The sequence below is a fragment of the Syngnathus floridae genome, chromosome 22, assembly GCF_059516105.1.
Source record: "Syngnathus floridae isolate MCC-2025c chromosome 22, RoL_Sflo_1.0, whole genome shotgun sequence".
NCBI classification, from domain to species: Eukaryota; Metazoa; Chordata; class Actinopteri; order Syngnathiformes; family Syngnathidae; genus Syngnathus; species Syngnathus floridae.
The window spans coordinates 3,631,483-3,652,337 of record NC_142434.1 but is presented as its reverse complement, the minus strand read 5'-3'; the positions used below and the strand labels follow the sequence as shown (position 1 = coordinate 3,652,337).

The 20,855-nt window shown below is 39.9% G+C and overlaps 4 protein-coding genes and 1 non-coding gene across 6 annotated transcripts; 4 read left to right on the top strand and 1 right to left on the bottom strand.

Annotated features, from left to right (window-relative positions):
- Positions 1-832: 832 nt before the first annotated feature.
- Positions 833-6,630, top strand: LOC148379254 (ATP-binding cassette sub-family G member 4-like). 2 transcript variants are annotated; one of them, XM_088367629.1, is made up of 15 exons: positions 833-1,063; positions 2,003-2,232; positions 2,327-2,444; positions 2,515-2,647; positions 2,710-2,760; positions 2,833-2,978; positions 3,536-3,659; positions 3,809-3,923; positions 3,999-4,141; positions 4,205-4,303; positions 4,379-4,547; positions 4,610-4,710; positions 4,870-5,028; positions 5,487-5,609; positions 5,698-6,630. In XM_088367629.1, exons 2-15 carry the CDS (start codon positions 2,004-2,006, stop codon positions 5,920-5,922), a joined length of 1,935 nt encoding a protein of 644 aa, XP_088223755.1. In that variant the 5' UTR covers positions 833-1,063; position 2,003; the 3' UTR covers positions 5,923-6,630. The 2 variants fall into 2 exon arrangements, with proteins under 2 accessions (XP_088223755.1, XP_088223756.1); XM_088367630.1 differs by lacking the exon at positions 833-1,063 and adding an exon at positions 1,614-1,671.
- A 2,576-nt stretch (positions 6,631-9,206) lies between these two features.
- Positions 9,207-12,683, bottom strand: glt8d2 (glycosyltransferase 8 domain containing 2). Its single transcript, XM_088366825.1, has 10 exons — positions 12,538-12,683; positions 11,563-11,616; positions 11,328-11,420; positions 11,081-11,264; positions 10,885-11,002; positions 10,732-10,816; positions 10,554-10,666; positions 10,324-10,490; positions 10,082-10,194; positions 9,207-10,020 (listed from the first exon to the last, which is right to left on the bottom strand). The coding sequence occupies exons 2-10, from the start codon at positions 11,579-11,581 to the stop codon at positions 9,854-9,856; spliced, it is 1,059 nt and encodes a 352-aa protein (XP_088222951.1). The 5' UTR covers positions 11,582-11,616; positions 12,538-12,683; the 3' UTR covers positions 9,207-9,853.
- A 413-nt stretch (positions 12,684-13,096) lies between these two features.
- On the top strand, positions 13,097-15,628 carry ankrd16 (ankyrin repeat domain 16). Its single transcript, XM_088366835.1, has 7 exons — positions 13,097-13,717; positions 14,276-14,496; positions 14,564-14,606; positions 14,745-14,853; positions 14,922-15,083; positions 15,254-15,332; positions 15,426-15,628. Exons 1-7 carry the CDS (start codon positions 13,386-13,388, stop codon positions 15,572-15,574), a joined length of 1,095 nt encoding a protein of 364 aa, XP_088222961.1. The 5' UTR covers positions 13,097-13,385; the 3' UTR covers positions 15,575-15,628.
- On the top strand, positions 13,820-13,906 carry trnay-gua (transfer RNA tyrosine (anticodon GUA)). The gene is given in 2 exon segments: positions 13,820-13,856; positions 13,871-13,906. It is a non-coding gene; the product is annotated as a tRNA-Tyr (tRNA).
- Positions 15,629-16,141: 513 nt separating the features above from the next.
- Positions 16,142-20,795, top strand: gdi2 (GDP dissociation inhibitor 2). The gene is made up of 10 exons (XM_088367038.1): positions 16,142-16,326; positions 18,133-18,240; positions 18,323-18,422; positions 18,524-18,658; positions 18,741-18,939; positions 19,016-19,147; positions 19,228-19,327; positions 19,390-19,561; positions 19,644-19,843; positions 19,907-20,795. The coding sequence occupies exons 1-10, from the start codon at positions 16,282-16,284 to the stop codon at positions 20,057-20,059; spliced, it is 1,344 nt and encodes a 447-aa protein (XP_088223164.1). The 5' UTR covers positions 16,142-16,281; the 3' UTR covers positions 20,060-20,795.
- The last annotated feature ends 60 nt before the right edge of the window (positions 20,796-20,855 follow it).

Here is a 20,855-nt window from a genome sequence, read left to right as displayed (position 1 = left end):
ATACAGCCACTCACTTGGAACGCAAATATTTCGTCATGTTTCACAAATGCCTGCTTTTCACAGGGTCACTCAACTTCCTCTCATCTACTATCAAAATATATTATAGTCAATAAAATAAAATAGTCCCTCAATTTACACGTGACTCAATTTACAACTTTTGGGCCATTACTATGTCAAATGATTTATTTTGCCCTGAATTGCAAGTATAGATTTTAGGTGCAGCAGAAGATATGGCGGCAGTGAATTTTACAGTTTTAATCCCTATTTTATCGTGGATTATTGGTTCCAAAAACCACCCGCGATAAGTGAAATCCGCCAAGTACGGTCACCAACAAGAAGTACTGATAAGGCTAACGAGTTAGCAGAAAGATGCTAATTCGCGATCATGCTAACACTTCTAAAGTGACTTCTAAAATAATGTAAACGAACATTTGGAGCAATACTACATTACTCTAAAGGTTAGACACATGTTTCCTTAATTTTGAAGTTTTATTTTGACTTTTGAATGTTTTTTTAATTTGGAAAAAAATCGCGATGTAGCGAAGCCGTGATAAACGAAACGCGAAGTAGCGAGGGATCACCGTAATTCTAGCAGAAAGTGAATAATTCATGAATGGTTATATCAGCCAATCATCAACCGAAAATATGTGTATTTTTAATTTAATATTTTTTTCCGTACGAGCATAACATTCAAATAAATAACAAATATTAAGTTGACTTAAATCTCCGTCTTTCCCCCATCAAAAGGATTAAACGGACGGTCAATGGTAAGGACACACGCATTACAGATGTAAGCATCAAATAATATCTTTCAACTCACGTGACGTACTCTGTCGTTCGCGTTTTCAAAGTTGCTCGCACTTGTACGATCAAAGAGATGTAACGAAGGTGGAGCGAATTTTTAGGAAACAGACAAAAAAAAAGTGTCGATATTTGATTTGGAAAGCATTTTCTAACCTAGCTAAATTTTTAATTGCGTTTGGGCTGTACCATTGAACGGAGGTTTTAGGGTTCGTCGAGGCCAGAACATCGTACCTGCCTTTTTCTATACACGACAAAGCAAGTATGTATAACGTGCGATTTTTTTTCTACATGCGTATAATTCCCTATATTTACATTTTAAATCTTATACACACGAGTTTAAGCTAGTAATTACGCATTATTATTCACTATAAACTACACTATAGGTGTCTATAACCGTGAATAATCGTAACTGTATTTGTGTCCTGTATTTTCATTGCATATGTAACCACCAAATGGTGTTTTTTGTAAATCAAAAAGATTGCTAATGATGTAAGTTAGACAAGACAGAACAAGAAAACTTTCTAAAGGAATGGTTTTGGGATGTGACTTTGGTCCAAAGATGTGAATGGTTGTTTTACCTGTCATTGTCTGGTAACCAGTCAACCGTGTACCTATCCCAAATCAAAATCCGGGATCGGTTAGGACAAGAACTATAGATGAATAGACAAAAAATATAAAATGTGGGAGACCAGAGGTAGAAGAAATAAATATATCTTAAAAGACATTAGAGATATCTGGATATGCCTTTAAAGTGCTATGATATTTCACTTAGCCATATTGCATCATTGCGGTTTATTATGGAAACCGTCCCAACTGACATTATAAAGCACTGGCGACAAACAGCTTAAGAGTCGTAGAAAATAAATGGTGGGGGCCATAAATCTATTTTGATATATAAATATATGGTAGGGTTCATAAACTATTTTGAGAGTGTGACATTTGTACGTCAAGATAGCTTAATATAGCACATTTCACACAAGGTTATAATTACGGAATATAAAAGATCAACTTTTTGTGGTGGTATAAATTATTCAGAAATTGTGATTGAGAAAATAATTGGTTCAATTAGACAATTGAGTCGATTGTGAGGTTAATAAAACACTGCATTGCAATCTCCTTAGAATTTAAATTTTGTTTTAAATGGTCGTAATGTGATATGGATTATGACCTCTGTTATTGTGATCTATGTCTCTCCTAGAATGTTCCAGAAGGTGCAGAATAAGGGAGCTTGTAGCATCCAAATGGAGGAAACCAGAAAGTCATCCCCGGCACGGTCCAGGATCAACATGTTCTCCCTGTCCAATTCAAAGAAAGTGGACAATACCGAAACCCAGCGTCTGACCCAACTCCCGCGCCAGGCCGCTGTCAACCTGGAGTTCGTCGATCTCTCTTACACCGTCCGGGAGGGGCACTGTTGTCGGAAGGGAGGTACGGTGGGCTCCCGGTAACAAGTGACATCATGATTCTACCCTAATCAACAAACAATTCAGATCAGAAAATTCTTCTTATTCCTCCTCATCAGGTTACAAAACTCTCCTGAGTAGTCTCTACGGACAATTTAACAGTAAAGATCTTATTGGCATCATGGGACCCTCTGGAGCTGGAAAGTCCACCATGATGAATGTCCTAGCAGGATACAGGTAAAAAAAAACACCATGGTCCATAAATTCCGTAAAAAAATATTTTTGTTAACAATAATCTGGATTGCAGGGAGACTGGCATGAAGGGCAAAATCTTGGTGAACGGTCGCCCGAGGGATTTGGCCAAATTCCAGAAGATGTCATGCTACATCATGCAAAATGACGTATTGATGCCTCATCTCTCGATAAAGGAGGCCATGATGGTAAACTAATATAAGAAATTAAATCAAAATCGTTCTTGATCATTTTCACCCTCTGGTTCTAGGTGGCTGCCAATCTTAAACTCAATGAACCCATGCATGTCAAAAAGAAGATTGTAAGCCCGCCCCTGACTTCATAGTTTCCGATTTAATGTCAGAGTGATAATGATCCCATGACTGTGTCACAGGTGACCGAGGTACTGACTGCTTTGGGTCTTGTAACCTGCTCTAAAACTCGAACCGACAATCTCTCGGGGGGCCAGTCTAAAAGACTGGCCATTGCTCTCGAGCTGGTCAACAATCCTCCCGTCATGTTCTTTGATGAACCCATCAGGTAGGACAACGCACTTGGCGTAATTTTAATTCGGTTTCTTGAGGTAGGGCCTTGCGGAGTAGGACCTTCTGGGGTAACAAAGAGTTCAAAAGAGAATTTGAAACAGTCCCGAGAACTGTCTGTGACCGGCAGCGGCATATTTAACAAGTCAGACGGACTACCAACCGAACTGGAAAACATTTCAATTTAGCACATTCCGTCCAAATTTGATCAAAACCAGAAACCCCCCAAAATCAGAACATCTACAAAGAGAGATAGCTGCCTCCAAGTCATTCTTTTTGTAAGTTCTTCCAGGAAAAGGGAGCAGCAAACCCAAGTTCTGTAATGACCCTCGGGAAAGGCAGTAAAACAATACCATGAGAACAAAAATGACGGATTCCTCTGACTAACAAAGGTCAGAAGGTAGGAAGGCAGAAGACCAAGAACTGCTTTGCTACAGAAACAATATGGTGGTCTTGACCGAGAAATTCTGAATGACGACTATGTTTATCCAAATGGGAAACCGACGGTATATAATATCCTAATCCCGTTTGTTTTTCCACCCCCAACCACATCAGCGGTTTGGACAGTGCGACATCTATCCAGGTTATCTCCCTCCTGAAGTGTCTGGCTAATGGAGGACGGACAATCATCTGCACCATTCATCAACCCAGTGGCAACCTCTTTCAGATGTTTGACATGGTAAATCCCAGTACCTACGATAGCAGATTGGATTTGTAGTCGATTAGAAATTAGACTCAGGACTACGGAGATCAGGCCTTGTGGTTTGGTGACTCTAATAACTGGATTTGGATCTAACCACGGTTATTTTGGTGTTCTTTCCCCATTAGCTGTACATCCTGAGTCAAGGTCAATGCATTTACAGAGGCACAGTCCCCCACCTCATCCCTCACCTGAACAACCTCAACCTTCATTGCCCGAGGTACCACAACCCAGCGGATTTCAGTGAGTACTGAACGCCTTCTTCTAGGAATGGTTTTATCGTCAGTTCCTGACCCACGTTAATCCTTATCCCATCAGTCATTGAGGTGGCTACAGGAGCACATGGGGACATGCAGGCGGTGTTGTTCGAAGCTACTCACGGCAGTCAGTGCTGCGAGGAGAGTAAGAAGAGTGCTGGGGATGAAACATGTTCCTCCCCTGCCCAATCCCAACCTAAATCTGTAAGTGATCACTATGCTGTATTTACTTTGATTGAAAATATTCATGGTTTTGTCTATCTCCAGGAACCGGAACCGCTTGAGACACAATACTTTGCCACCAGTACAATCAAACAGTTCTTCATCCTCTTTAAAAGGAACCTCACGGCCATATGTAGAGATACGGTAAATAAAACACATTTAGGGAAGAACGTAAACATTCCGACTGGATTTCGGGATGAACATTTATATGTTATGAAGATGCTGACCCACCTGAGAGTGATGTCCCACATCATACTCGGAGTCCTCATCGGCCTGCTTTACCTCAACATCGGAAACGACGCGCTGAGTGCATTCAACAACACCGGGTTCCTCTTCTTCTCCATGCTGTTCCTCATGTTTGCCGCCCTGATGCCCACCGTTCTCACCTGTAGGAAATATACGGACTTTGCTGCTTAAGGTGGAAATGACCATTTGTCTTTGCTCCCACAGTTCCTCTGGAAATGGCTGTGTTCATAAGGGAACATCTGAACTCCTGGTACAGCCTCCATGCCTACTACATGGCTAAAACATGCGCCGACATACCATTCCAGGTAAGCTAACATTACAGTGATTCCCAAAATTGCGCTACTAGCTAGCATCCACCACTGCTGAAAACAGTTCAGTTGTTTTTAACTTTTGCTTAACCCTTCCCGAGCTCAAAACCTGTTCCAGATGATTTTGAAAACACTCTCAATCTATCTCTTCTGCAGATGATCTGTCCAATCCTGTACTGTAGCATAGCATATTGGATGACTAGCCAACCTCCAGAAGCTCTTCGCTTTGTGCTCTTCCTCTGCTTGTCTACGTCCATTGCCCTGGTTGCACAGTCCCTTGGGCTGCTCATAGGGGCAGCATCCCCGTCACCGCAGGTATGTTTGTAGTTACCGTATTTTCTGGACTATAAGGCCCACCTTCAATGAATGGCCCATTTTAAAACTTTGTCCTTATATAAGGCGCACCGGACTATAAGACATGATTGCATCATGTCAGATTTTTAATCCAAATCAAATCATTCTCCATTTTATCTTTTTTATTTCAACTTCAGATGCAACAAATTACTTTATAATGACAAAATAATGATCCATAGTCTTTTTGATTTATGATTCATAGTCTTCAGCGGGCCACTTACGATTGATTTCATGACACAATGCTTGGGGCCAGTTTAAATTTAGGAATTTGATCCATATATAAGGCGCACCGGACTATAAGGCGCACTGTCGGCTTTTGAGAAAATTCTAGGTTTTTAGGTGCGCCTTATAGTCCGGAAAATACGGTAATCTCAAAAGAGGTTTCCCTCTTATAAATGTTTTGGAATAATAACCCGCAGGTCGCCACCTTCGTTGGACCGATCACAGCCATCCCGATAGTCCTCTTCTCTGGCTTCTTTGTGAATTTCCGAACTATTCCTGATTACCTGCAGTGGACCTCTTATGTCTCCTATGTCAGGTACCTTCGTCTTTATTCAGTTGTTTGTTGTGTACGTGAAATATTACAACATTAAAAAGTGTTTTTTACAAAATGATGTCGCTTTAAGGTACGGCTTTGAGGGAGTGGTCCTCTCCATCTACGGGATGAACCGCTCGTATCTGGAGTGTCCAGAGGAGACACAGTGCACATTCCAGGACCCCGCAAAAGTCCTGCACTTGCTGGATGTGGAGGATGCAAAGCTCTACGTGGATTTCATTGTCTTGGGGATTTTCTTCATGGTCATCAGGGTTGTTACTTATCTGGTACTGCGCTACAAAGTGAGGGTCTCCCGTTGAGTTTGAGTAAATGTGAATACAGTTCACTGGTTGAACTTTGAATTCGAGTTGCAGTTCCCATTGATACCTGTTTTATTGGGAATAATTACTGTTTTGTACTATTTTGTTTTTGGGGGATTGTATTACAAGGATATTCAAATATTAATCATTTGAAAATGATCAAACTTAGTCGAGTCTTTTGAAGATTTTCCACAAGCTTGTCTCAGGTCAGCATGGTAATGAGCTCGTTGCCAAGCTAAGTGAGCATTAGCAAGTTATCATTAGCATGGGAAATGTAATTAAAATGGCCGCAGTATAAGTAATGCCAATTTGGCTTTTCATAGTAATTGTAACCGGAGTTGGTATGTTAGCATTACCGTGTTAGCATTAGTAAGTCAGTTGCCAAGCTCAGACTTAAATGCAACTAAATGTGGAAGATTTTGTTGACATAACAAAAATTGTGCAATGTTTTTTTTTTTTTAATCATACATTCCCTGTCATTTATTTTGTTGACATAACAAATCCAAAAAATCAAAAACAGCTTGAATATTATCAATTTCTTGTCTTAACATCTTATCCCAAGGCCTTTTGGGATTGAAATAACAAACATTTATGTGTGTGCAAAACAGGCCAGTGGTTTCAAAAAGGACGTGTGGTGTAAATGTCAAACATTCTTGAACAGGATTTGCCAAAAGAGTTTGCAGGTCATTAAAACACTCTATTACACAATATATGTTTTGAAAATCCCTATGAGAATGTGCATGTTCTGTAATTGGGGGAAGGAAAACTGCAAAAGGGTACATGTATTTGTAGCAGTATATAAGCTGCTTATAATATATAATATATATATAATATTATAATAAATATAACGTATTGGCCCGAATATAAGACGACCCTGATTATAAGACGACCCCCTCTTTTTCAAGACTCAAGTTTGATAAAAGACTTTTGTCTAGACCCCGAATGTAAGACCCCCCCCCTTCTTTTTCAGTTTTATTTCAATGAAAAAAATGTCTTATATTCGGGCCAATACGGTAACAATATATAAAATACATATAGAACTTCGATAATTACCTTGTCTGGGCTAAAGGTCAATAAGGTCAATTAGGCATCGGGTCAGCACATTTACTAACAAGCATGTTAGCATTAGCATGTTGAGCTCGACTGAAAAATAAATACACAACACACAAATTGCTTGATGTTAAACCGAAATTTAAAAATATTGAGCTCATCCCTCAACAGTAGCACCTTTGTGATTTGAACACAGGTTGATTTGGTAATACCCTGCCCGGGGGTTAACTGAGTGCACGAGTCGAAATCTGCTCAGTTGGGAACACAAAAGATAAATGTGACCACTCACACCCACACACACGTTTTGCTGGGCTGCGTACGTGCAGATTAAAGCCACAACCCATTTCTCACACTGGATTGGAAAATTGGCATCTTCTGTATGGCGGCACTCATCTTGTTTCCCCTTCAGGCCAGTGAAACCAAAATATCACACAAATATTTTTGGGCTGACTAAAGTAATGACTGGCGTTGATGTCAACATTTATTTTTTTTTACGTGCAACTATGGATACCAAATGACATTTCCAGATAAAATGACAGGAGATCACTGAGAATATGAATTTTTGCAGTATATAAATCACCAAGATATAAATCCTGAATTTTATTGCCGCCATTAAACTTCAAGTCACCCTCCTGCAAGATGACGAAAATGGCGTTTGCATACTCTTCAGTTTCTCAAGTAACCAGGTCAGAGCCAATAACACACTTAAGTTTACAATTCTATTTGTCTCATAAAACTCTATATCTGGTCCCAAAAGTCTCATTTCATAGCATTTCTTTCTGCTGCATTGCTTCCATCAATTTAATTTTCCCAGGGCCTTCAGGATTTTTTTCGGGGTGTGCATCAGTCACGGTTAACAACCTTATATTGACATCATGGTGACGTTCTTTGAGCTGTGTTTTTTTTAAGTGTACAGCAGAGTAGAGCTTCTGTCCACTTAAATAACAACCTGACATCACGATGACGTCCGTCCAGTAGTCCAAAGATGTGTTCTAAGTTAAAGAGTGTGGAAAGTTGAATAAACAAACATCAGATTCCAAGAGGGGTGGAATCGGGGTATGCAAAAACACCAACACAGTGTTAAATTTTTGCTTTTTCAATTCAGTGATCATCAAGGGTCTTACTTTGGTGGAGTTTTCTGGAACATAATTCTTCCTCTCTGACTAATGCCCACATGTTAAAATCAATATTTTGTGCAGTTAGCCGATAAATGCTTTTACCAGGAAAATTAGATGAGATTGCTCCTGGTATTATGAACCTGTCCATCATTAATGGCTCTGACGTCAAGTATGCTAGGCTAAAACCTGCTAAGTAAAAGCATGAGCTAGCAGGTAAGAGAATCTGCTTGGTTATGAGTGCTAACATTAATTTCTATATAGTCCATACTAGAATAATCTAGCTCTTAGTAGTGTCGCCATTTTGAAGAAAATATATTAAAGAGGGATTATAAAATGGGTGTACGGTTCTTTGTCTCAAAGTGCCACAAAATTCCTTAGCCCAACTAGCAAACCAGTAATCAAAATCTTTTATAACAAGGTTGTAACATGTTTAGAACTCTTAAGTCTATATTAACCAATAATTAATAAATGATGTCTTCTGGTAGAGTACATTAACATTAAAACTGGATTACAATGAACATTTCAAGTGTTGAGTCTAGAATGCCTGAAAGCTATTTTATTTCGACTATATGTTTCCAAAATGGGTTGTTAGAAAGTTAGGGTTAACCCTAAAATTAACTTTAACCTTTACCTAAGCAAAAACGATTTAATATTGTAAATTTCCCGTTTAATCATTTATATTTAGAACACTTACTACATACCGCTCACAGAAGACAACCAGACTTCTCATCCAGTTACGATACCGCCCCCTGGTGGCTGAATAGTTTCAACTCCTGGCATTGGTGTTTGTTCATTCATTCGGTTTTTTGATGGAAATACATTTTTCAAGAATTAATGCGTCCTATTTCCTTTAGTGATTGCATTCATCCGCATTGAATGTGTGAAATATAAATAAGTTGTCCAAAGGTGTGAATGTGGCTATGAATATAAAAATTATAGTCGGGTTAAATCCGGATTAATAAAACAAAGATAAAATATTTCAAAAAAGCCATTATGTGACCTGTATGAATCCAACAAAAATAATTTCTAAAGTGAAAACTTCAGAAATAATGTGATTGCACAAGTGTGCACACCCTCTTGTGTGTTCAGAATTAATCAGTCCCATTTCAACTCGTGTATTATATTTTATTAAACTATTGTGTTGTGTTGCTATTGATTTTTTTTTATTAGATTCTACAGAAAAACATGTTTCATTTGTTGTTGACCAATGCGTTCGCAAAATGACCTCACAAAAATGATGATCTCATGAGTAAATAGTAAGTCCTTTGACATTTAAAATGCAGGTGGATTTGTAGTTCCTTCGGGCTAACTGGGCAATCTGTCAAACTCAGAGTAGTCATCACTAAGGCACTTTAGAAATCATAAATCATTCTAAATAAAAACAAAAAAATGTGTCATTGTGACGAGTACGAATCAGCTCTCACGTCTCTCGGGTTAAAAAACAGGAAGTCCGTGAAAGAGACGATTGTCTATCCTCCAACAAATGAAGCTTTGTGTGATTTTTTTTTTTTGCCATTTGATTAGCAGTTTGATTAGACGTATAAATGGTACGGAACTGGCAATCATACAATGTTATTAAATATTTGTATCATGCTTATGTTTTACTATTTATGTCATCTATTGATCCCTAGAGGGAATATTCAGATGTTACAGCAGTGAATAAAGTTGAATAAAATTCAAATATTCCTATTTAATAAGAACATATAAAAATACCCCCCCCCCGTGACTCAGATATGGTATGTTCCACAGTCCGCATTATTGCTCTACTGCCTCATCAAGGAGAACTTCCCAGACGGATCTGGGATGAACCACTTCTCCCAGCGTTCCGTGTGAACAGCAGGGTACCCCCACGGTTTGAATGGGCCGTTCCAGTGGAGCAGTTGTGCCTTCTGCACGAAGTTCTCGGGATAGCCAGAATCTGGACTCCAACCTAAATACACAAAAGTATTTTTCATTTCCTTCATCAATTGAGCAATCATGGATGAGCTTACCAAGATGTCTGACGTGCCAGATTGGATCCAGCACGGTGTATTTGTCGTGAAAAACAATGAGCATAGGTGGAGTGGCCACACCTCCTGCCATAGCACTGCTGTAGATGTTTAGCCTGGTTTAAAAAAAAAAAAAAAGTTAAAATCATTATCATAGTCAAATTAATTGTGTTAGTAAACACGGTGGATAGAATAAGTCTACACACCCAAATTTGTTCATTTGAGCAAGACAAATTATTTCCTACTTGATATTGTCCTCCATGTACTTCTGGAGCTGCTTGGTGATCTTCTGCTTTTTCCATTCACGTATATCCGCCACAAACACACCAGGGTTGAAGGAGCAATCGTTGGGATTGATGCCGAGGTTCCTCACTTCTTGTTTTCTGTAGTCCAGGTAGCCCATGTAGGTTGTCTACAAGGGGGGAAGCGGATGTTAGCTTCATTTTGTGGGATGCTAATTTATCAATGAGCCTACCTGCATGCCAACGCTGCGCACCATCTCGTGAGTGGAGGGCAAGTCACAGTCGGAGGCGAAAGCAGCAGCGTGTTGCGGCTTTAGTTTGATTTCAAACAGATCCTGAATGTCACCTTAGCAAAATAGTAAAAAAAATAAGTCAAAAACTGCCCGCATCAAATGAACATACTGAATATACCCTGAACAATGATGTCATCGTCTAAGTAGATGACCCTCTCGTGGTTCATTTTAAGAAGTGGTAGATAAAATCGCACAAAGTTGAGCTGCAAAAACAAAAACGTTAACATTTTAGTTATACTTTTAGCATGTTTTTGTTTTTAAATAAACTTACTGGATGTAATAGATCCGGTCTGGAGGAATCAGGCTTTACTTTCCCTTTTAGAACCATTGGATTAAACTCCAAGATTTTATATTTAATGCCTTTTAGTTGGCTTTCCTCAATATAGCGTCTGAAATAATAATAAATATGTTGATAATAATATGTTTAATTTCACAAGAGAAAATATGGTTGCTAATGAGGCCCGTACCTGGTCAGTGTAACGGCGTCTCGTAGCGTGACAATATAAAAGAGCACGTTAGCATTTGTGTTGCTACGAATGCTATTGATGGTCGCCATGGTTGCGCCCATGCGCTCCTCCGAGGCGCAGATAACGACAGGGATGACACGATCGACTTTTTTCGCCACGACATCACTGAGTTTCTTCCAGTGAGCTTGAGAGAAGGAGTAATTATTTCTCAGTATTTGTTAGATTTTTTTTATTTGATTTTATTTACCTGAAATTTTGTGTCGACTGGAGGTTTTGTGTAGCGAGCTGTACAGGACCAAGTACAGCATCAGCACCAGGATTACCAGCAAGACCTGATTGACTGACACAGGGACAATTATTTACATAAAAAGTCTACACACCCCTGTTCACACAATTTGATTTCTACCCTTTTTTTTTCCCACTTATGATGTGACCCATAATTTGGTCAACACAGCTAAGAAAATAGTTAATTTTCTTCTCACTTTTTCTCAGAAGAGCCATCGTTCATGGTTGCGTTTGTGGTCATGTACAAATATCTGTAAAAGAGAAAAAAAACTGATTTCTTTGTCTAATAAAGATTTGTGGTGTGTATTAGTTGGTTTATGGGGGAAGTGTTGACATTAAGTGTTTCAGGGGAGGGGTCAGCTGGTTGGTGGGTAAAACCAAAACCAGATGTTTTTTTTCTTCTTCCTTTAAAGGGCTCTACCACTTCCTTGCATTAATAAACAAATAAAACCTCATATAATCTTATTTTATCATGTCAGGGTCAAGTGATTGTTTTTATTATTCTTGTTATCAGTGGTTTTGAATTTTGCAGAGTCAAATGAAACTCGAACACTCATGCTGTTGCTTCATGTGTATCTGGTTTGTTTGTCATTGTTTTAAACTGCCCAAAACATCTGGAACTGTTTAGGTTCTGAAACACACCCCTTCAGAAACCATCCAAAACCAGTTAGCAATGGAACAATTGCTCTTGGAACATATCCATGCATTGTTTTCTCCTTAATTTACATGAGTAGATCACTAAAGCCACACTTATGTCCACATTTATAAATATTATTAAAAGCATATTAAACGTCAAATAATAAAACTGTCTGTGCTTAAACTTTTCCAAGTTAGGAAAATGACAGCTTACCCAAAAACTTTGTTTGCACAAAAAAGCATTTCTACCAATAATTGCGTAAAAGTTTTTTTTTTAAACAAAAGCATGCAAGTTTGTTACATACAATACAAAAAAAAATACGATATTATGCCTAAAAAGCATAGTAAATGCATCACAAATAATATTAATGCACATTTTTTCTACGTTAACCTATAGACGCAAGTTAAATTTATAGTTTTTTCATTTCTCTGGAGTAGCACATTATGTTCCCTGGGTGACACTGAAAGAAATTATCAACACATTACTATATAAAATAGCATTTTCACGATGTAGAATATGTTTTAAGGGTACTTGCCAAAAGGAAAGGGGTCCAGCATAATGCTCAAGGTCCCTGTCGAAGAATGAAAATGCCCAGACAGACCAACCGTCCCACTTTACCATTATTCCTCCCCTCTTTCTCTCCCTCAATGGAACTGGTCCTTCTCTCATTCGCCAACATTCAAATTATTCCCTCTCATTTGCCAAAAGCAGGATTAGTTGTCCCCGTTTAATTGAATTACTTTTTGAAACAAAATATACAGCATAATTTTTTAAATCATTTCAGTACATTTTGTACTTCAGCTACATTTTTAAATACAGTTCAGTTCTATTTGAATTTGGTGGTAAATGGTATATTTAGGAATCGTTTGGTTTTAAACATTGAAGTGCGCTTTTATCTAACTTTTATGTGCAATGTATTTTAATTCAATTAGTGCAAACCAATTTTTTCTTTGGAAATATTCAAGCGCTGTATTATTTTTCAAACTGTGCGTAATTTTACAATGACTTACAATAATAAACGATTTTATAAACACATAAGTAATTTGGTTGAAATCAGTCCTAACAACTACATTACCCACAATTCATCGGTTCATGATGCCTGCTGGAATGGCCGATTTAGCTTTATTTGTTAAAAGCCCAACCCTACAAACGTGTGACTATTTGCTAGTTACGTAATAATATTAACTATATGCAATATATGATTTAATATAAATTCCCCAATCAATTGAATCGATGTTTTAACAATGTCGGTTCATGGTTTGTCAACGTTGCACTCGCCTGGATCGTCATGATTGCTCTCGTGAAGCACAAGCAAATGACTTAACTCGTTTTCCTCTTCCAGATATCTTTTTGAGAGTTTGCTGACTTTTTTTTACAATCAGCATGGACGAAGATAATCTCAAAATGCTGGTGAAACTAACCCAGGGTGGACAATTTAGCTCTCTGACAAATCACATGAAGACATGCGGACTAATGGAGGTTGCCCGAGACAAACACTTTGGACGATCCGGAGACACTCTTGCACACTACGCGGCCCGGCACGGACACTTGGACATTTTAGATTTTCTCATAAAAGAAGTTGGCACCAATGTGGAAGTTTATAACAACGACTACAAGCGGCCGCTGCACGAAGCCGCTTCCATGGGGCACCTAGCATGTGTTAGCTATCTACTGCAGGAAGGAGCGCAAGTGGACAGTTTAAAGAAAGCGGATTGGTGAGATTTAGCTTCTTAAATATTGCTTTAATCTATAAATCTGAATTCATAAACAGTGATGTAATCTATAAATATGTAACTTGGGGTATTTCGTGGCAACTCCCTTCGATAGCTCAGTTGGTAGAGCGGAGGACTGTAGAGGCAATTGCTGAAATCCTTAGGTCGCTGGTTCGAATCCGGCTCGAAGGAGAGAAATATTTTTTATTTTCAAAATGTAATTTACTTTTATATACAGTAAGAAAAATCATATTTAATTAAGACTGAGTTAGGAGTAAGAAGCTTGTTTGGACTTTACACACGACAGAATCAGGTATTTTAATCACATTATATAGAAAACGGCACTATCATAATAAATAAAAATTACATATTGTGTACTTAATAAAACGCATAACCGCGATAGCTTAATGCTAAGACAAACGATTAATATTTCTAGATCGAACCGAGCTATTATGCGTTGTCTTCATTTATTATATGGGTCCATGCGCCCTCTAGTGGCCACACCAGAAAGAAAGGCACAATACTTTGTGTTGACATTTTATATACACTTCTCTTTCCTAGGACCCCTCTGATGATGGCCTGCACTCGTAGGAACCTAGACGTGATCCGAGAGCTGATAGAGCACTCAGCGGACCCGCTCCTGAGAAACAAAGATGGCTGGAACGCCTTCCACATCGCCTGCAGGGAGGGCGATCCCCTGGTGGTCCACTTCCTCCTCGACGTTGCTCCAGATGTGTGGAAAAGTCAAAGTAAAACATGCAGGACACCTCTGCACACGGCGGGTGAGCTGTTCATCCTGGAGATGCATCACATATTTGATCATTTGATTTATTTGCTTGTGGTCTTCAGCTATGCATGGATGTGAGGAGGTTGTTGGCATCTTGCTCGAGAGGTAATCCAAGATTCTTATGTTGGAACATCAAATCATTTTTAATTAGGATTTTAATGAGATTTTTTTACATCTGTTCGTTGTAATTTTAAGTGCTGCTTTTTGCGGGGAACGTTCTCTCACTTGAAATGTGTTGTCCAGATGCGACTACACTCCAGATGAGAAAGACAGCTGCGGGGTCACACCCTTCATGGATGCGGTGAGGAACGGACACATCTCATTGGCTAGGATTCTTTTGGAGAAACACCAGGTAGCATCATTGAAATATCATATATCACATATTTACATTTGGGCTAACTTGTCTGTCCCCTTCTGCAGGCATCTGCAACAGCTTCTGACATACTTGGGGTCCAGCCAGTGCATCAGGTGGCCGTTACTGGCCAGGAGGAGGCGCTGCGGTTCCTCGTAAGGGAGCTCCACGTTGATGTCAACCAGAGGGCCACTGCTTTGCAGCTCACCTCCTTGCATTATGCTGCCAAGGTTGGATTAAAGCCAAATTGCAATTTTTTTCACTGTTCTTAAATATGGAAATCCAAAAATATGTTGCACATTGGATCAAATGAAGATCGTGTCAAAATGTATGTGCTCTTAAAGTGACAGCCCTGCTTAATGAAAATATAATATTTGTGTGTTTCTTTGTGTGTGTTTAGGAAGGACATGTTTCCATTTTAAAGACTTTATTAGAGTTGGGAGCAGATCTTCACGTTCAGGACAAAAAGGGCAGAACAGGTAAACAGCAAGTGTGAGAGAAGTCAACCAGAAATTTTCTGCTTTCTTGCATTTCTACTTCATCCTAGTTTTATTTTTTTTGTTCCCCCCCAGCCCTCCACATGGCTTCCATCGGACAGCACGCGGAAGCTGCCAGAACGCTGCTTCAGCTCGGGCTCAAAGATTCCCAGGATGCATCTGGCACAACGGCACGGCAGCTTGCAAAAAAATCAGACATAATGAAAGTCTTTGAATGCAGTTAATCAAATCTACTAAAGGGCATTATAATTCTAATGTAATAAAGAACTAAACATCAATGTTTTCCTATTTTTTTCCCCTCATCTTAAGTCGTTGAAACAACATTTCCAAAAACTTTTAGTTCTTGGCACTCTTAGATCCTGGAATTAGAAGATTCATTAATCACAGAAATAATATTCATTTATGACGTCATCTTGTGAACGTCACATGAACCGTGATTGGTTGATACCTGGCGTAACTGTGATGTCATTTTCAGTGGACAGGAAGTGACAAATAGGTTTTTAAAGGTATTAATTGTACATGAAAAATAATAAAGGCATAAAATTATTTGTAGATGAAATATTAACTTTTTACCACAGAAAATAATAAATTAAATAAATAAATAAGTATCTTTTAAACTTTTATTTTCGAAAAAATATCATCGAATGAAGCCGAATATCAAAGTCTCAACTCAAAGAAGTCAAAATGACGTCTGATTTTATTGTTGTAACCAAACCAAAGTTGAAACATTTTAATCGTAATGTTAGCCCGTGTGCTAACGTGTCGTCAACAAGTGATTGACAGGCAGAAGACCACGCCCCACCCAGTCGTCGCCTGACGCTGTCTGAGCCGTGCGCCCACTCAGCTCAGCCCCTTCCCACTTCAACCCTGCTGGATATCCGTTTTCTTCTTTCCCTGCCAAGGCTTTCCGCCATCAAAACCCATTATCAAAATGAATGAAGAATACGACGTGATCGTCCTCGGCACCGGATTGACGGTGAGGAAATTCTTCAACGAGTTCGCTTTGGAAGCGCTTTGCAACCTGTTAACACTGCTGTTAGCTTTTAAGGCTAACTGGGCCTAATTAGCATTAGCCTCGGCTAACGCTAAGTAACTAGCTTAACAAGATAACCGTCTCCAATATCCTCTAATACACATCAAAAGTATTCGATTTAAGTTAACTCGCCGTTAAAAGTATTTTAAGACTCGAAAGTGTTGCTAAAACCGGTTAGGTGGCATTCTCGCCCTATTATTGGCAGAGCTCACCTCGTCGGGAAAAGATTAATCGTAGATTATTGGTGTGCTAACATTAGCTCATCTAATTCAAGGTAACTACGAGTGGTAATAACGATGCGGAAAAAATGTCTATTTTAATTTGTGTCGTGTAGTGTAACTCGTTTTTCTAATGGTAGATTCATCTAATTAATAAATGACAGTCAATAAAATTAATCTGACCACATAACTCGACAGTTGTTTTGAAACTTGTACCCACTAAGCAACAACAGGTAAGTTCAACTCGAATGACGACGTGTAATAATTATGTTGTCAGGTATTTTTTTTTTCTGTTTTGTTCAACTTGAGAGGCAGCCAATGAAGGTATTTGAAATGTCAAGGACAATTGTTCTATTTCATAGACTTCAAATGACTATAAGTAATATGTTTTGTCATTTCGTTTAAACTGAGGAATGTTAGCAATCAAAATAATGTGACTACAACATTAGCAAATATACGTTGTCATTATTCAAAGAAAGTAAAATTTCCTCTCCCAAGTATGATCAGAATTTATTTTTCGCACGCTATTTCTTATATATTGATCGATTCCAGGAGCACGCAACCATATAAAACTTTAGGTTTAATTGTCGGCCATTTTATCTTGAGTTACTATAAATCTTACAATTTGAGTATTAACCTATTTTACCATTTTTTGTTCAATTTAAATGATATCCATTTAAAAATAACTTATGTTTACGTGCCATCACTTTTTCTATCTAAACCGCTTGTCTCCACAGGGGTCGTGGGCGTGCTGGAGCTTAAATCTAAATCTAATGAAAGGGAATGTTTCTAGCAAAGGGTGTTTAGATAAAAGGAAGCAGTTAAGTGAAATGTTAACTTTAATCACCATTCCCAAATTATTATTTAGCTTGAGTCTTTAGTTAGTTTTCAAATGTCAATTCATGTGACCACAAAATCCAGTGCATCTACTCGGAAGGAATTCAATACATGAAATGTCCATTGTTTTCTAAATTATTATATTTTCCATGTCAGTGTTAAGTACTGTATTAATTGGCCGGCAATAACAGTGTGCTATAATCGACAAATAGCTCGGTTTTGCTGTTAATGGCTGACGCATGACAGGGCTAATCCCGTGACAACCGTGGGACTGGAGCGGTCTTTAAGGGGCGGGGCTTCTGTTTGAACGCAGGAGTTTCTGGAGAATTGTTACGTGCATTAGATAACACGTTAGATAATCTGGACACATCACAAGATATAATTTGAAATGGCACTCAGAAAATCTTCTGCTTGCTACGAGGAGTCAGGAAGTGCTCTGAGCGAGTTTCACCTTCCTGTGCATTCACTTAACATGGCGGAAAGGAAGTGAAAGCTTGAGGGAGGCGTTTAGGTCATAGAGCAAAAAGCGAGAGGTTGAGCTGTCATGTGCTTTTTTTTTTTTTATTGCAGAGCAGCCACCTCCCGCCCAGATTGCTGTCATTTTATTGGTTGAATGTGTGAAACTGTTCCTGTGATCTTCATGGCAGAAAAGCCCAAAGGAGAAAAATTGATTATTTTTTTTGGCTTTCAATAGGAATGTATCTTATCTGGAATCATGTCGGTGAAGAAGAAGAAGGTGCTGCACATGGACCGCAACTCTTACTACGGAGCTGAGAGTGCCTCCATCACGCCTTTGGGTGATGTAAGCCTCCTCTGCTCCCTTTTATTTTTTATTTTGAGACATCAAGACAAAGGAAAACACTTTTTTTTTAATATCCTTCCAGCTTTACTCACGCTTCAACCTTCCGGGCAAACCTCCTGAGTCCATGGGAAGCGGTCGGGATTGGAACGTGGACCTGGTCCCTAAATTCCTGATGGCCAATGGTAGACCTTCCTCCGCTGCATATTTGTTTGGACATTGGATTGTCAAATACGAATAACTTTGAATGGTTTCCAGTTGTTTGTATAAGCCATCTTTTTCTCAGGTCAACTGGTCCGCATGCTGCTGATCACCCAGGTGACCCGCTACCTGGATTTCAAAGTGATCGAGGGCAGCTTTGTGTACAAGGGCGGCAAAATCTACAAAGTGCCCTCCACCGAGACCGAGGCTCTGACCTCCAGTAAGTCACCGCCGAACGTCAACTCCGTGTCATCACCACTTTCGCCTCCCGGTGCCTAAGCTGTCTCCGTAAATGTGTCAAGGTCTGATGGGCTTGTTCGTGAAACGGCGCTTCAAGAAATTCCTGGTCTACGTGGCCAACTTTGACGAAAACGACCCCAAAACCTGGGAGGGCGTGGACCCCCACAAGACCACCATGAAGGCTGTTTTCGAGAAATTCTCCTTGGGCGAAGAGGTCATCGACTTCACCGGCCACTCCCTCGCTCTCTACCGCACAGACGAGTCAGTAGTCTTTTGCAATTCGACAATCAAGCGTCATACAATATTATTCCTATGACTTTCTTTTCTTCCCGTTTAGTTACCTGAATGAGCCTTGCCTTGAAACAATAAACAGAATAAAGCTTTACAGCGAGTCCCTCGCCAGATACGGCAAGAGCCCGTACCTCTACCCACTGTACGGCTTGGGAGAACTGCCACAAGGCTTTGCCAGGTACGAGAGCTACCATTAATAATTTAAAAAAAAAAAAAAAACATTTTTGTTGATTTTTGGCCATGATTTGACCATTCCAGGCTGAGCGCCATCTACGGTGGAACGTACATGTTAAAAAAGCCCATTGAGGAGATCGTAATGGAGAACGGGAAGGTGGTCGGAGTCAAGTCGGAGGGGGAGGTAAGCACGCTTGACTTTAAAATAAGTCGCTAAATGACATGTTTTAAATGGTGGTCTTCCAGTTTGCCAGGTGCAAGCAGCTGATTTGCGACCCCAGCTACTTTATGAATCGCGCCGTAAAAGTGGGCCAGGTGATCAGGGCCATCTGCATCCTGAGCCACCCCATCGCTAACACGGGCGACGTCAACTCTTGCCAGATCATCATCCCCCAGAACCAGGTCAACAGGAAGCACGGTGTGTCCTCCAGCAATTGAACACACGGGTCGAAACTCCAAGCGGCTCGACGTGACCGCCGTTTCCGCCTCTCTGCTTCCAGACATCTACGTTTGCATGATCTCCGCCGCTCACAACGTGGCGCACGCCGGCAAATACATCGCCATCGCCAGCACCACGGTGGAAACCAACGACCCCGAGAAAGAGATCAAGCCCGCTCTGGACCTGCTGGAACCCATCGAGCAGAAGTTTGTCAGCATCACTGACCAGTACGCTCCAACCGACGACGGCACAGAGAGCCAGGTACGTTTTTCGTAGCGTGACGTTACCTCCGTTTGTTCCTCATTCAAACGCCGCTCTGCGTAGGTCTTCATCTCCCGTTCATACGATGCCACCACCCACTTCGAGACCACCTGCGACGACATCAAGGACATCTACCGGAGGATGACGGGCTCGGAGTTTGACTTTGCCGAGATGGAGCGCGGGAAAAAGGACATCTACGGGGACGCCGCCGAGTAGAGACCGCCGCCAGCGCCGCCGCTGCTGCAACACACTCCTCGATATCAAAGACGAACGCTGCCCATAATTGAAATCTCACATTGTATAGAAAGAATACCTTCTCAAAAGAAAAAAAATTACGCGTCGCAGGAATATGTGGCGGTCCGGTGGGAAGTTGATCGTCTAGAATTACGACATAGTTGAATTAAGTGCAGGGAGGGATTTATGCTTTATTTTCCTCATTTATAATCAGTCTCAGTTAACAGATGGACTAAACAGTGATTACTGATTTTCGGATGATATCTTGTGTTATGATATAAAAAAAACAAACATGCAGAGTCCAAAGATGCCAAATTAAGATCAGAACATCGTATTTGTTGGCAGGGGGATTGATTTGTTCTGTCTTGAATCGTATTTGAAACTATTTCAGGTATTTCGTAACATCAGGTTGTTAAAACAAATCGTTGCGGCAACAACGGCTTTAAGGTTTGGTGTTATCTATTCCCCACCGCAGCCACCATAAAACTACCTGGACCTGTGCTCAACAGCTTGTAAGAAGATGTAATAGTATTCCTGTTTTTGTGCAAAGTGAAGCAAGAGAAAGCGCTTAAGAAGGACCAAATGTGTACTGCGGCAGTGTTTGAATTGAGAAATCTGTAATGTGTCATCTTCTGTTTGTAACAACAACAAAACGAGCAACTTGGGCTCCACTGATTTCTGTACTGCAAAGTAAAAAAAAAAAAGTTTGGCAAAAATAGCTTGGATTTTTTTTTTCCTCTCATCAGCGTTGAATAGCATGGAAATCAGAGCTTTTAAT

Bases quoted from the DNA above. Each gene is read 5' to 3' on its own strand.
- LOC148379254 (XM_088367629.1), top strand. From the start codon at position 2,004: ATGTTCCAGAAGGTGCAGAATAAGGGAGCTTGTAGCATCCAAATGGAG. The intron at 3,660-3,808 runs GTAAATCCCAGT...TTTCCCCATTAG, and splicing joins TCTTTCAGATGTTTGACATG to CTGTACATCCTGAGTCAAGG. The intron at 4,304-4,378 runs GTAAATAAAACA...TATGTTATGAAG, and splicing joins CGGCCATATGTAGAGATACG to ATGCTGACCCACCTGAGAGT.
- glt8d2 (XM_088366825.1), bottom strand. The intron at 11,265-11,327 runs GTAAATAAAATC...CCTTCTCTCAAG, and splicing joins CAGTCGACACAAAATTTCAG to CTCACTGGAAGAAACTCAGT. The intron at 10,817-10,884 runs GTAAGTTTATTT...TTGTTTTTGCAG, and splicing joins GACCGGATCTATTACATCCA to CTCAACTTTGTGCGATTTTA.
- ankrd16 (XM_088366835.1), top strand. From the start codon at position 13,386: ATGGACGAAGATAATCTCAAAATGCTGGTGAAACTAACCCAGGGTGGA. The intron at 14,497-14,563 runs GTGAGCTGTTCA...TGTGGTCTTCAG, and splicing joins GACACCTCTGCACACGGCGG to CTATGCATGGATGTGAGGAG. The intron at 15,084-15,253 runs GTTGGATTAAAG...GTGTGTGTTTAG, and splicing joins CCTTGCATTATGCTGCCAAG to GAAGGACATGTTTCCATTTT.
- gdi2 (XM_088367038.1), top strand. From the start codon at position 16,282: ATGAATGAAGAATACGACGTGATCGTCCTCGGCACCGGATTGACG. The intron at 18,659-18,740 runs GTAAGTCACCGC...AAATGTGTCAAG, and splicing joins GACCGAGGCTCTGACCTCCA to GTCTGATGGGCTTGTTCGTG. The intron at 18,940-19,015 runs GTCAGTAGTCTT...CTTCCCGTTTAG, and splicing joins GCTCTCTACCGCACAGACGA to TTACCTGAATGAGCCTTGCC.